We start from the raw sequence: 14,323 nt of genomic DNA, 5'->3' as shown, positions 1-14,323 counted from the left end.
CCAAGGAGCCACAGGTTCCTTTTAGTAGGAAGCACTGGCAATGGAGACCCAGGTCTTTAGCCTGCTCACTGCCAGCAGGGAGTCTGTCCTGTGAACAGATCAGCATGCATTCCAGTACAGGAAAAGGACAACCAGCTTGACTGTTTGCTGATTTAAAGTACTTCTTTTCGATCTTTAGTCATGAAATGTTCCCTAAGACCAATGTAGAAATCAAATATTAGGGTGCCATAGTACACAGAACTTTTGAGAAATAGACTGAATTTTGTGACCTAGGGATATTACTATAGACAGGGAGATCCAAAGGGGCTGATAGTATGTCTTTTTCTCTTTTTATAAAAAAAAAGTTGCCAGCCCTATAATAAATTATCAGAACTATATGGACCATTTCCTATCTTGCTAATGTCTTTGCTTCAATCTTAACTATTTAAGGCCATGCAGTATGATAATTTTTCCAATCCAGAGTTCACCTATTTTGAAATTCCATAATCCCACATTAAAAAAAAAATGGAAATGTGGCATGGCATTTTACAGTTGGGGAAGACCTAACTCCACAATGTGTCCCATTAAATCCACACCCTCCTAAGTGATGGTACTAGGAGGTGGGATCTTTAGTGGGTACGGCTATGGTGCCCTTTTAAGAAACCCTGGAGAGCTGCCTTCTGTACCACATTGAGAATGCAGCTAGAAGACACTAAATCAGGAAGCAAGCCCTCACTGGAAAATCTGCTGGACCCTTGACTGGACTCTCAGCCTCCAGAATGGTAAGAAATTTCTGCCTATGAGCTACTTAGCCTATAGTGTGTTATAGAAGCCCAAACAGATGGGACACCATTAATTTTTCTCACTTAGCTGAATATTAGACTTTAATCTTGCCTTCAAGTAGCTCTGCTTGCTTCTTTGCTTTACCTGTTTTCAAAACATTGAGCTAACTTTTAAAATACAATTATCATGCATATGAATAAAAAATTCTGAAGATGTTTAAAATGAAAAACCAAGAAAACCCCAGCTTTACCCTACTTGGTCTCTAGGTCTTTCACCCAAAGAAAATGTCTTAAGCTACTTTGTGGTTCTGATAATTTATTTTGAAAAATTTGTTCAAGTTCACACTTGGTGTTCACTGTTGGGTATCTTCGGGCACCTGCGGGTCTCTAGTTTCCCAGGTGTTTCGTATGCCTGCCTTGTGCTATTAATTTTCCTGTGGCCTTGTTGGTCAGATCCACAGAAGCAAATGCAAGTGTTCTTCCTTGCTTCAGAATTTGTGCTGTAATCACTATTTCTTCTCCTATTTTAGCAGGTGACATGTACCTTAAAAGGAAACAAATTTAGTTAATAGCAAATAATTTTTAAAAAGGAAAATTTGTGACAAGCTCATAACAACCTTCCTGTGTAACTTCACTCCTAATAGTTTAGGAATAATTGCTAAGCTTTCTGTGCTATCAAGTTTGAATGGCTGCTACCTAAGCAGGTTCTGTCATACTCATTCCTTAATCCACACCTTTCTTCTCCCATAAATATTGAGGATGTTCTTGCCCTATTTTTCCTTTAAGTTTTTTACTTCATACTTATTCAGGCTAATGAAAGATTTCCTCTAGCTTTCATTCCATCTGCGTAATTTCCTATGTGAAATATCAATTGGGGTCTACATCTTATATTTAGCTTTTAAAATGTAGAGTTAATACAAGAACTACAAGGAATAAACAAGGACCTTACAGTCCTGGTAATGAAGTATGATTAATTATGGCTTGGCATCCATGAGGGATCAGTGCCTGAACCCTTAAGATACCAAAATCCATGAGTGCTCACGTCCATATATAACAGGTACATAGCTGTAAATCTCTTGATGGCTTAGGGTACCTAATACGTGCAAATGCCACGTAATAGGTTGTTGCAGTATATTGTCTGCATGTGTCCAGTACAGATGCAGTTTTAAACGTTTTTCTAGCTGAGGCTGGCTGAATCTGCAGAGGACTTGTGACAGGCTGGCTACACAGTTCCTGCTTCCCAGTTGTGATGACAAGTTCCTTTAATTCAATTATTGTAGTTCCCTAAAAAATAGGGTTGAGGGCCCTGGTAATGCTAATATTTTAAAGGGAAACCCTTACAATTTACTTTCGTGTATCTGGCTTTTTATAGAACAAGGAGCTGTAGAAGAGAAAACATATTTTTGCCAAATTCAAAACAAAGTCTTACGTGTTTGTGGCTGGGAGGTATAAGAAAGTTGGGAGTTCATTGCTGGAAAAAACAAGCTAGTCTTGAACTCATGATCTCAATTTAAAAAAATGAAAATGGTGTGCTTAGTAGTAACTTACTGTTTTTTTTTATTATTTCCCCTAAACTTCTATAAATTAAGAGCTCTGGCCACTAGCCATTAATTTAAATGAGACTAAGTGAAGGAAAGCAACCCCTTGTAAGGCTGGATCAGCAAGCATTAGTCCTGGGGGATCTGGAAACTGACATTTCAACAGTACTCGTACCTTAGAATTTCTTCTTTCATTGTCCTGCAAGCCCAGTTTTCTACCAGTCATGGTCTAAAACAGACATCCTTGGTTTGTGTAATGTAGAACTTAATTTGGTATCGTGTTTAGTGGTAGTACGAGAATGATTCATGAAGTGTTCAGTGACTATTTTTGAAATACCTATAACCTTTGAGACTATGTCCTACTTTAGTTTCAAGTGAATCAATTTTTAAAGTCTAGGCAGCTCTGGATGGTGTTCAAGGCTTCTGACCACACATACCCAAAAGGCCAGAGCTGTCTGCCTTATTAAAACTCTACAGAGGGCTGGAGATGTGGCTCAAGCGGTAGTGCGCTCGCCTGGCATGCGTGCGGCCCGGGTTCGATCCTCAGCACCACATACCAACAAAGATGTTGTGTCTGCCGAGAACTAAAAATTAAAAATTCTCTCTCTCCCCCCTCTCTCACTCTCTTTAAAAAAAAAAACCAAAACACTCTACAGAGTTGAGAAAGCCACAGTATCTTAGAAGATTATAAAACGCAGTGCTGGTCTGATTTTTTTTTTTTTTTTTTTTTAGTTGTAGATGGAAACAATAACTTTATTTCATTTATCTGCATGTGGTGCCAGGGATCGAACCCAGTGTCTCATGCTTACTAGCCCTGAAGATCTCTGTTTTAATAGAACACTATGGAAAAGCACTGTCAGCAACTGGCCTCCCCGCCCCCCACCCCGTCACATGGAGAAGGACTGCCGAACCCATTCACAGGGAAAGCCTTTTTTTCCCTGCACATCTTAATTTCACAAGAACACTGGTCTGCATCTTGTCCTGTCGCTTGCTTATTGCACCCTCAACTTATCCCCATAATAAAGGCAAATTAACTTGAGTCATAAGGAAACTAATAAAAGACATAAATTACTTAAGACCCAATAACCTACTTATTTCCATTACTTTTATGTCTGGTGGACATTGGCTTTCACCCTAATACCTGCCTTTCTTCTCAATAAATACATTTTCTGTTGCTTCAGTAGAGAAAGCCCAGTTGTCTTCAAACTATCCTGGGCCCTGCTCTCTACTGAACAGGACTGACATTACTAGTTCATGTTGGAAAACTGAATGTTTCACATTTGGTAGTTGGGTCCCTGAAGGCATTTTCACAACATGGAGTGACAGACATCTAGGGCCTGCTTCTCTGGTTCTGCTGTGCAGGTTTCAGGTCATGAGATCCAGGATTGCTGCTGACACTATAGTTCACAAGCTCACATACACAGGTGGAACGTTCAACTTTGCTTTTAATTTTATTCAGATTTTTCTGTATGTATGTACTCAATACATATAAAAATGTTTGCAGCAATACCAGTAGTACTTTAAGGACTGTATGAAACAAACCGTTGAGTGTGTGACTTTTTTCCCCACTAGGAGAATATTAGAAGCTGTGTGCTGTTTGGATGTTTGGGGTCATTTACCTTTGACTATTGACTGTACAGCTGGCCCTCTGTGTCTGTAGCTTCCCCACCCTCAGACTTAACCACCTGTGGATTGAAGGTGTTTGAAGAAAAAGTTGTGTCTGTACTGAACACATATCTTATTTCCCAAACAATACAGCACAACAACTATTTACATGCCATTTGCATTTATTTAGGTTTTATAAGTGATCTAGAGATGATTTGGAATGCATGGAAACGTATAGATTATACATAAAGATGTCATTTTATTTTTTCTAATATGAGGGATTGAACCCAGGGGAGCTTTACCACTGAGCTACCTCTCCCAGCCCTTTTTAGTTTTTGAGACAGTGTCTTGCTAAGTTGCCATGGTTGGTCTCAAACGTGCCATCCCTCCTGCCTTAGCCTCTGAGTAGCTGGGATTATAGTCGTGTGCCACTGTGTCCAAATAAAAATGACTTTTCATATGAGGGATTTGAGCAGAGTCCTGGAACCAATCTCAAAACATCAAGGTAACTATACTTGAAATTAATTGTGTTTTAGTTCTAGTTTTTAAGGCCACATAATATTTTAGCGAAAATCTCTAGTTGCGTTTAACTAAATTTCATACTTCATTAGTATTACAAACAGTGTCTTAATGGTTTGAAGTGATTTATCAAAGCAAAAGGCCTCTGGGGTAGTTTGTATACGTACGTTATGTTCATGTCAACGCTGACTCCAGGCAGACCCCTTTCTGAGCACAGCAAAGCCACAGTTGATATGCTGTCTATTAAGGTGGCTGTCAAACCACCATGGAGTGTGCCCATTTTATTAGCATGCTGCTCTTCTACTTTCATTTCACAAATCACTTTCTCAGGAGCAGCAGAGACGAGAGTCACCTAAATGTGTTTTAAAAAAAAAAAAGTGGACATTCATTCTGTGGTATATGAAAAATTCAAAAACAATCACTGGATTAAACTGAATCTCCTCCAAAAAAGACTGACTCAGGAATTCAATTTGTCAATCTATGATATAAATAAATACTTGTGCAAGTTGTCTTTAAAGAAAAAGGTGGGTGGGGATGTGGGCACTGGGTTTGATCCTCAGCACCACATAAAAATTAAAAAGTAAAGATATTGTGTCCACCTAAAACTAAAAAAGATAAATTAAAAAAAATTTTAAAAAGCAAAACTATGTTGAGTGAATAGTTTCTGCTAATCTTCACGCCTTCGTAATTCAAACATTAAGTCTAAACTTTTCAGCCTTATGTGGAACACCTGACTTCTCTTAATGGTCTGATTTTTGCATCAACCAACCCACCTGGTACCTGTGATCTTTCAATAACATGTGTTTAGTTAGGTGTTCCTTAATTTTTGCACAAGCAGGGTGATTTTCAAATGACTTAATAAATCGTTCGAAACAACCTGAAAGTCAAGCTGGAAAAAATTCAGTAATTTAATGAGTTTTAGAAGCTTATTTCACATACCCATTTTAATATAAAAGTTTAACAGTAGAACCCAACCAAATTAAATGACTGCTTTTTATGTCCTATCCTACATGAAGCACCACAATGAAAAGGTGTTACACCAAAGAGCATGATGCCATAAAGAGGTCCTTGTTGCCTTGCTTGGCTTTTCACCACTGACTGTACGCAGATAATGTAGCACAGACATTCCTCTCTACCCATGAAAACTTTCTGGTGTTGGGCTCACTGTTTTCAAACTTTTTAAGGACTTTTTGGGGTGTGCAAAAGCTGTTAAACCCCTTATTGAATTTTTGGGGTTCTTTTTATTCTGCAGTTTCCTTCTCACTTCTTCAGCTATGCCTTTACTAGGCCACAGGAAGTTTTAGCACTATTATGAACTCTTGGGACCATCAGTATGTGCTGCTGCTGTTGAATGAATGTCATGTGGCAGGGGACCAGACTATAATAAGGAAGGGTAACTGCCATTTTGCTATTATATTCATTATGGGTTATTTTCAAGACCAGCAATATATGACACACATAACTTCATGTCCCTCTAGTTACTCTTCTGGAGACACACAGAAGCCTTTCTGACTCCCTCCAGGAAGATATAATTCAACTTTACTGGTCTTGCTGTGTATCCTACAAGAGGACATGAAGGAAGACAAACACAAATCATTCCAAACAATACCATGTCATGTTTTGCACAACAGATAAATGGAAAATGTAAACAGCAGTAAGCGGTCTAGCCACAAATGTCCTCATAAACTAATACCATACACCAAGGTAGAACAAGGAGGAAACGGTCTTCAACCATTTCTACTTTGTTTTTAGCAGCATTAGGGATTGAGCCCAGGCCTCATGCATGATAGGGAAGTGCCCCAGCACTACGTGAGTCTTGAAGTCTGGCACTGGCAACAACAAATGAGATTGAATCCCTGTTCTCAGAGGGTTGGGTCTAAATAATGGAGCAAATACATAAAACACTGCAACAGAGGAACTTATTGCAGAAAGAATGAGTCCTGTTTCTTGAAGTAAAGATATCTAACATTAGTAAGGTCCGCCGGCCTTTGTTTTCTTTCAAGATATCTCATTTCTACACGTATGTTCTGGGGAAGAGGCATTAACCAAGGCTTCTGGGAGAACACTGGAATCCTGGCAGGCAGGAGCCAGGTAAAGGGGGAAACCAGGAAGTCAGGGAATACAAATGAGAGCCTCAGACACCAAGCGGGTTAGTGTCTTTGAGGCCCCCGTGCCAGCAGAGCTTTGTTCTGAGAGTTCATTTGCTCTCTTGACTGCTGGGATGACTAGTGAAATAACTGACCGTCTTTCATTTTCTCCTGTAGGGTTCAGTGTAAAATTTTCTTTTTCTCAGCTAAAGGCCAAAGAACATGCCAACACTCAAAACTAGTTTAAAATTTACATTAAATGGAAACGATTTTATACTGGTTGGTCTGACATGGCAAAGACATGCTTTCATTATTGCCAATGCTTGTTTCCCTAAGTAAAATAGAGGGATTAAATGGAAAATGAAGGAATGTCCTACCCAGCCCCCAGAGGTAAAAAGTAGACTTGTGGGGACAGACTCACGCAGAGCTCTTTCACGAAGAAAGGGGTTGGGAGAGGAAACTGGAAAGAAAAAACTCAGCCTGTCCGTTTAAGGTACAGCACTTGTCTTCAGTTAGCAGCTGAACAACTGTTAGAGGACAGGTGAGCAAGTTTACATGCATCGTCTCAGTCCTGCGAATCTGTGAAGTAGACCCCATCATCATCTGTCTTACAGATCAGAAAGCAGCTAGTGATGCCTACCCTTCAGTCTCAGGCTAGCCTCCCCTCTGCTGCTGGTCCTGACTGACTCATCATGTGGGAAGCAGTGGAGCCTTGGCATAGTTCACCTTGGAAATGACTGCACAAGCAGCCAGCTGCCCTTCTCTCACGGCTCCAGTGTGCTGCTGCTCTGCTCCTCATGCATCCACATGAGTTTACCTTCCCCGTCTCCAACATCTGGACCCAAGTGCCATTACAGACAGACACACTCCAGGTGACAGTTCCCCCTTCTCGCTTTTTCAGTAAGGAGACTGAGAAGGGCTGCCTGATGACAGCACTGGGGATGGAACCCAGGGCCTTGTGCATGCTAGACTGGCACTCCACCCGAGCCATGCCCCCAGCCCAAGATGCTGTTAATCCCTTACACAAAGGTCTGTCCAGAACTGAGAATTCTGCTCAGGCCTTGGCATTTCGGATCATCCCGAGAGTCGCCACCACCACTGCGACTGCTGCTGCTGTGCACAGCTCACGGCCACCACCTCTGGCCAACAGAGAAGGACTACAGCTCTGCTCAGCAAGGGTGTCTGTGTGTGATGGGCCTCAAGGACAGGAATGTGGCATGAGAATGTGTGTGTAAAAACGAGAGTCGGCCAAGAAGAGACTGAACAGGAAAGACCACACAAAGTCCAGAGAGCAGGTGGTCTCAGCGGGTGAGAATTTTGTGTGCATTGTGAAAGGGGCCATTCTCAAGCAATGTGCCCCGACGATGGATGGATGCTGATTTTTGCATGGCACTGCAGATGCCAGGAGGTGTGTCTGAGGACAATGCACGAATGTGCCTTCACACAGGAAGTGGAAGGTGTCAAGACAGGGGCGGCGGCTTCACACAGGAAGTGGAAGGTGTCAAGACAGGGGCGGCGGTGTGACTGGGTGGCTACAGCTACAAGAATAGATGGAGTCAGGCTAAGGGAACTGTGAGGGCACATGCTACAAAACCACTTGTCCAGCCATGCCACCATCAGCTCAGCACTGGGGCTTCAAAATAAATGTATGTCTTCATGTAATCACTCTGATGGCTGGAGCTTAATGGTTAAGAGTAGATTTAGGCAAAACTCACAACTGAGGTAGGCCGTCTTTGAAGTGGAGATAATAATCGCAGCACTGCCTTCACAGAGCTCTGTAAAGCTTAAAATTCTCCCTGAGGAATTCCTTAAAGCCAATTTGCGGACTGTAAAACGCATGTAAATACACCACTCCTCCGGGTCTTCTCCTCCTCCATTCACCACTCCACGTTCTTTGCTAGCTCTCATTCTGTAGGGAGTCTTGGTGCCAATTAATGACCAGGAGTCTCCGGGACATGAACTCTGGGAAGTGGAGACAAGTGGTAAACCTAGTAAGTGTCCCTTGTCATGAGCAATTCAGATAATGAGAAAAGCCATCCTGAATCCCGGTCACTGCCTTAGGCTGCTCACTGATTCCACTCTGGTCCCAGCCACTGCCGTCCCTCTTTTAAGTTGTTGCAATTGCATCCCAAATTATCCTCCTACTTCTGCCCTTACCCCCTTATGTCTATTCTCAATATTAGCAACTAGAGTGCTTTTTAAAAAATACAAATCAAATTATGTCACTCTTAAAACCTTTCTAATGGAGAGCCATTTCATTAAAGGAAAAGTCAAGTCCCTTTTGTGACCTGCAAAGTCTTAACTTGACCTCATCTCCTCTGCAACTTGCCCCTCGCTAGTTTCCAGTGCTCCCTCAAGTTAGCCTCCCTGAGAAACACTTCTGTGTGTACGTGGTGCTACGGATGGAACCCAGGGCCTCACACACATTGGGCAAGTGCTCTACCCCTGAGCTACAGCCAGCCCCTCACAACCCCTCAAACACTGCAAGCACAGAGCTTTAAAGTCTCCAGGACTTCACAATGGCTCTTCCCTTCCTGGAAGGTTCCCCCCCTTCGACATTCATGACATGCTCAGGTTTTGATTGAAATGTCACTATTTCATGTGACATCTTCCCAGCTGACATTATTTAAAATCGAACTCTCAAAAAAATGAATGCTAGAGGGCATGGCGGCGCACCGGTAGTCCCGGTACCTGGGAGGCTGAGGCAGGAGGGCAACTTCAGTCCAGGAGTCAGGGAGCCTGGACAACAGAGCAAGATAAGAGGGAGGGAGAGGGACAGAACTCCACAGGCACAAATACTTCAGGATAAAAAAACCTTAAACTCTTTTGCACCAATACTCCCTATTCTGTCTGCTTTATTTTCTAGCACTGGCCACCATCTAACATACGTATTTTCTTGTTTTGCTTGATGGCTTATTTGTTCCACTAAAATATAAGTTTCATAAGTGTAAGGATTCTTATCAGTTTTGTCCCCTGATCTATCTCCAGAGTTTAGCATGGTGCCTGGCACATAGTAGGCACTCCAATGTTTGTTGAATGAATACATTCCCATCTGAAGGGCATTCTATTACAAATTCTATAAAAATATGCCCAACACTGAGTGGCTTCAGCCACAGACTGAACAAACCACAGGAGACTCTTGCATGTGAAAGGCAAGCCACCAACCAGCCCTTCCAAGGGCACTGCAGTCCCTTTGAAAGACGCTTATCAGGCTCCTACCACAACTTGTTCCCCAAGAGCTCTGTGTGGAGGGGATGCCAGGCCAGGCAACACACAGTGTGTCCTGTCTCACACGTTAGTCAAGGTGTACAAGTGGATCGGGAGAGAAATCAGGAGCTGCCAGGGAGGCGTTCTCAGCGACAGCAAGTGTCCCTGAAAAGGACTTCGGAAGAAAAAAGTGAAAGTGGCAGGCAACTGGGGCAGGGCAAAGGATCCCCAGATGAGTCAGGTGTTGAGGAGGTCGAAGGCAACAAAGCTGCACCCAGTGCCAGGGACAAAACAGAGCCCCAGGAGGGCAGAGGGGCGGACTCGACATCCCTGAAGTCCCGCCAGCTGGAGGAACACACTGCCCGTCCCGCTGGCACGGGGTGGCGGTGCCACGAGGAACAAAGCAGTCACTGCATTGCACCTGCAGGCAGACAAGTGGCAGACTGCACCCAGCACGGTGAGGGCCCCTCACGTCACTCACGGCAGCGAGACCACCCTCAGACGCAGGTTCTGAACCGGGAAAAGAGGAGCTGGCGGAGCTCCTTCCTGGTCCTCGTCCCACTCCTCCGCATCCATGCACACCTCCAGTTTCCCTTCCAGGAAAGTGTAAGGTTGTTTTTCTGCAGCCGACTCATGTTTCCAACCAAGTACCTGAATACAGAGTACTTCCCAGGAAGGGCTGATGCCTGGGCTGCAAACCTGCTACAACAGGCCAGGGCACAGTTCAATTGTTTTATGGTAAAGCCACAAACCAAACAGCAACAAAAAAGTTCAAACAACCTCTGCTCACTACAGGCCAGAAAGTCCTAGACCTCGTCTGGTAGTTGAATAAAAAGTTTAGCATTCTGGTTTTCCTTTTCACTACTGGGGACTGGACTCTACCACTGAGCTACATCCCCAGCCCTTCTGATTATTTTGAGACAGGATCTCCCTAAGTTGCCTTAGCTTTCTGAGGGCTGGGATTACAGGGCATGTGCCTCTGCGCCTGGCTTCTTAATTCTTAAATACATAAGTTTCTATTAGAGCTCTCAGGTCACAAAATTTCTGAGGCCAAATTTTATGTGTATTTTACAAATTGTGTAAGAGTGTGTGTGTAGGTGCACACACGCACACACCCCCTACTGGGGATCGCTCTACCACTGAGCCACATCCTCAGTCCTTTTTATTTTTTTGAGTCAGGGTCTTGCTAAGTTGCCCATCCTGGCCATGAACTTGTGATCCCCCTGCCTCAGCCTCTGGAATAGACGGGATCACAGGCAAGTGCCATCCTGCTGACAACACCTCCCCCCTGTTTCCTGTTTTTAAAGAAAGGACACATCAATGTTTCCTGGAACTTACTTATTCATGGTGCTTTTATTTTGTCACAGTGCACTGGATGGAATATCTCCTTGGAATATACTTTTCTCCTTCCTAGGTTATAAATTCCTAGGGGGCAAGGAAGTATGGTTGGTATCTCTTTATAATCCCACAGCATTTAATTTGTTGAATGATTTGAAAGTGATCTTTAGAATAGGAGTAGGACATTTATTTTGACTGCTAACTTGTTCTGCATCAGGGTTTAAGTTGGGTTTTTGTGGGTGTAAACATTGATGGAACAGAATTTTTAAAAAAGAGAACAAGCTAGTCAAGCATGGTAGCACATGCACCTCAGGAGACTGAGGCAGAAGAATTACTAAGTTTGAGGCCAGCCTCAGTAACTTAGTGAGGCCTTGAGCAACTTAGTGAGACCCTGGGCAAAGTAAAAAATAAATTAAGTAAATAAATAGATAGATAAAAGGGCTGGGGATACAGCTCAGTGATACAGTGCCCCTGAGGTCCATCCCCAGTACCAAAAACAAAACAAACACAAGAATAAAACAAAATAAAGAAGTTCTAATATAGACGCAAGCATTGCCTTAATGCTATCCCATTAGTGATGGGAAAGTGCCTTCAACAAATCATTTTTGAAAGAATAGAAAATCACCATCATTTACTGGATTACAGATACTGGGTCAAAACATCTGTCCAAACCCAAAACTGCCTTTGGAATATCATTAGTCAAATTTTAATTGTTGTTCTACTTGATTCACTGACTTAACAGCCTGGCCGAGGTCTGTGATCCAGCTGCTAAGGAGATGGAGGCAGTAGGGTCAAAAGTTTTAAGACAGCCTGGGCAATTTAGAGAGAACCTGTCTCAAAAATTAAAGAGATAGGAATGCAGTTCAGTGGTAAAGTGTTCTAGAGTTCAATCCCCAGGAATGAAAAAAAAATCATTAAAAGAGCCTGCCAAAAGTTAGCACTCAGAATAAAACTGTCTCACACAACCAGGAAGAAAATCCTGCCTCTGCCTGCCGAGCTACCAGGATTACAGGCGTGCGCCAACCAAAAATTGTTTGGATGAAGCAATACATTGGGTCTATGGGGGTATTTGGTCAACCAGTGAGCATACAAGTGGGGTGGATGATGGGGAAGCTTGAACCAAATTCTTCACATCTCACTTGTTTCTTAATCTCAGAGACAGTGTCCCTTCTCATCTTTGCAAAAGCAACGCAGTTAGAACCCATTTCTAGGGGAACCATATACATCCTTACACCAACTTAATAATTTTAACAATGTGAATTTTAGAAACTTGCATTTAAAAGTGAGCATTTCTTCCCAGAAAAATCTCTGGTCACATTTAAATAACCAGAAGGAATGATTTTCTCATAAAATAACAAGGGTCCAGTGAAGCGACAAAAACCATACAGTTAACGGAGAGAATTTAATGTCAAGGTTTCCTTTATGTTTTATTTTTTTGGTGGGGTGCTGGGGATTGAACTTAGGGTCTTGCACATTCTCCCACTGAGTCACACCTCAATCCTTAATATAAGAAAAATCGTAAACCAGAGGTTTAAAGAAGGATCATGTTCTGTTCCATGACAAGACGTACAGATACCATGGTCTGAACAAACTCAAAAGTTCAGTGCAAAGATGCATAGTTAGAAGAAACAGACTAGAAATTTACTTAGGGCTGCCCCAGGAGAATGTTCTAAGTCAAGGTTTCTCAATATTGCACTATGGACATTTGGACTGGGCAATTCTTTGTTTTGGGGTAGGATATTTACCACTATCCTGGGCCTCTATCCATTAGATGCCACTCCATCCAAATTGTGATGATCAAAAACATGTCTAGACATTGTAAATGTACATTGGGGAACAAGAACCACTTGTGTCCAGGTAATGACTTTAAATTTTACAATAAAAGGAAAGGGACCATGTCCACAACTAGATTTATGATTTACTATACATAAATTTATACTTTAACCCTAGCAACTCTGCCCACATGAAATATAAACAACTGCAAATCCTCTTTTAGATCAAATTAGTAAACACAGAACAGCTATTAACAGTACTTGTGTGGTTTAATAGCCACTAGCCACATATCAGTACTGAGCATGTGTCTGGTCTGAAGTTCATGTTGAAGTGTAAAGTTCATATTGTATTTCAAAGATTACATGTGAAAAATTCAATACTTAACAGGATTCACTTTTACCTATTTCTTTTAGCTTCTTAGAAAGTGCCTATTTTACAATTTATAATAATATTAGCATTTGTGGCCTGCATCACATTGCTATCCGACAGTGTTAGTTTATACACAGTGAATACTGGGCATACCCAACTTCTGGGAACCACTGGTTCAACAGGCATATCAAGGGCTTGTTTTTTGTTTTGTTTTGTTTTGTTGTAGTGCTAAAGATTCAACCCAGGCTCTCACAAGCTGGGCAAGTGCTCTACCACTACATCCACAGCCCTGCTACAGATTATTAAGCAATTCGAATTTCTTTTTAAGTCAATACATCATCTTTTAGATAACCTATCTTTCCAAAAATTACTGTCAAATAACATGCCCTTGGATTTTACAGCGTTTTCTACTTGAAAACATTAAATGTATTTGTCCTGGTATGACTCCCTGTTTTTCACCAAAGTGAAATTATTCACACTGTTAAATACCATCTGGGGATTGTGTTCCGGAGCCCCCGGAAGGGCTGCAGCTGATCAGTATTTAAACTCCACTTCCAAATTCCCCAGTACCCTATACCAACCAGAAAAACACTGTGCGTTTAATTCAGGAAAGACTCAAAAGTTCTTGGGTCGGGTTCTTCCAACTGACAGCAGCAGGCGATCCGCGCCCACTGGAAGCGCGGTCCGCACCGCGAGCCGGACGCCGGAGACGGCGCGGGCAGCAGGCGATCCGCAGCCCCCGGGCGGGCGAAGCGCCTGGCCGGGCCGGAGCGCCTCTGTGACGTCCGCCAGACCCAGCAGAGGGCGACCTCCGCCTGCGTCTGCGCTCCGCCCGGCTCCAGCCGCCTCCCTGCGCCCGTCGTGCGCGCCACCCGGCCGCTGCCGCTCGGACCCGTGCAGCTGCGGGGCTCGCGCGCACGCCCCGGGCTCCACCCGCCTGTCGCTCCGCCTCGATACCTTTTCCAAAACTCTATCGAAGCCGGGCGACCTCAGCAGGACCTTCATCACTTCCCGCGCGTTCTGCATCAGGCCGCTCATCGTGCACGCACTGCGAGCCTCCGGCTCCCACGCACACCCCGACCTCGGACGAGACGTTCCCTGGAGCCAAGGGCAGCGCGGGGGGCAG

General features: G+C 43.3%; 1 protein-coding gene across 1 annotated transcript; it reads right to left on the bottom strand.

Annotated features, from left to right (window-relative positions):
- Nucleotides 1–1,060: 1,060 nt before the first annotated feature.
- On the bottom strand, nt 1,061–14,289 carry Acot13 (acyl-CoA thioesterase 13). The gene is made up of 3 exons (XM_078020610.1): nt 14,155–14,289; nt 4,591–4,775; nt 1,061–1,305 (listed from the first exon to the last, which is right to left on the bottom strand). The coding sequence occupies exons 1-3, from the start codon at nt 14,233–14,235 to the stop codon at nt 1,149–1,151; spliced, it is 423 nt and encodes a 140-aa protein (XP_077876736.1). The 5' UTR covers nt 14,236–14,289; the 3' UTR covers nt 1,061–1,148.
- Nucleotides 14,290–14,323: the final 34 nt, after the last annotated feature.

The sequence above is a fragment of the Ictidomys tridecemlineatus genome, chromosome 8 (assembly GCF_052094955.1).
Source record: "Ictidomys tridecemlineatus isolate mIctTri1 chromosome 8, mIctTri1.hap1, whole genome shotgun sequence".
In the NCBI taxonomy this organism is placed as follows: Eukaryota; Metazoa; Chordata; class Mammalia; order Rodentia; family Sciuridae; genus Ictidomys; species Ictidomys tridecemlineatus.
Note: the sequence above shows the minus strand (reverse complement) of the source record. Positions and strands in the feature narration are given on the sequence as shown.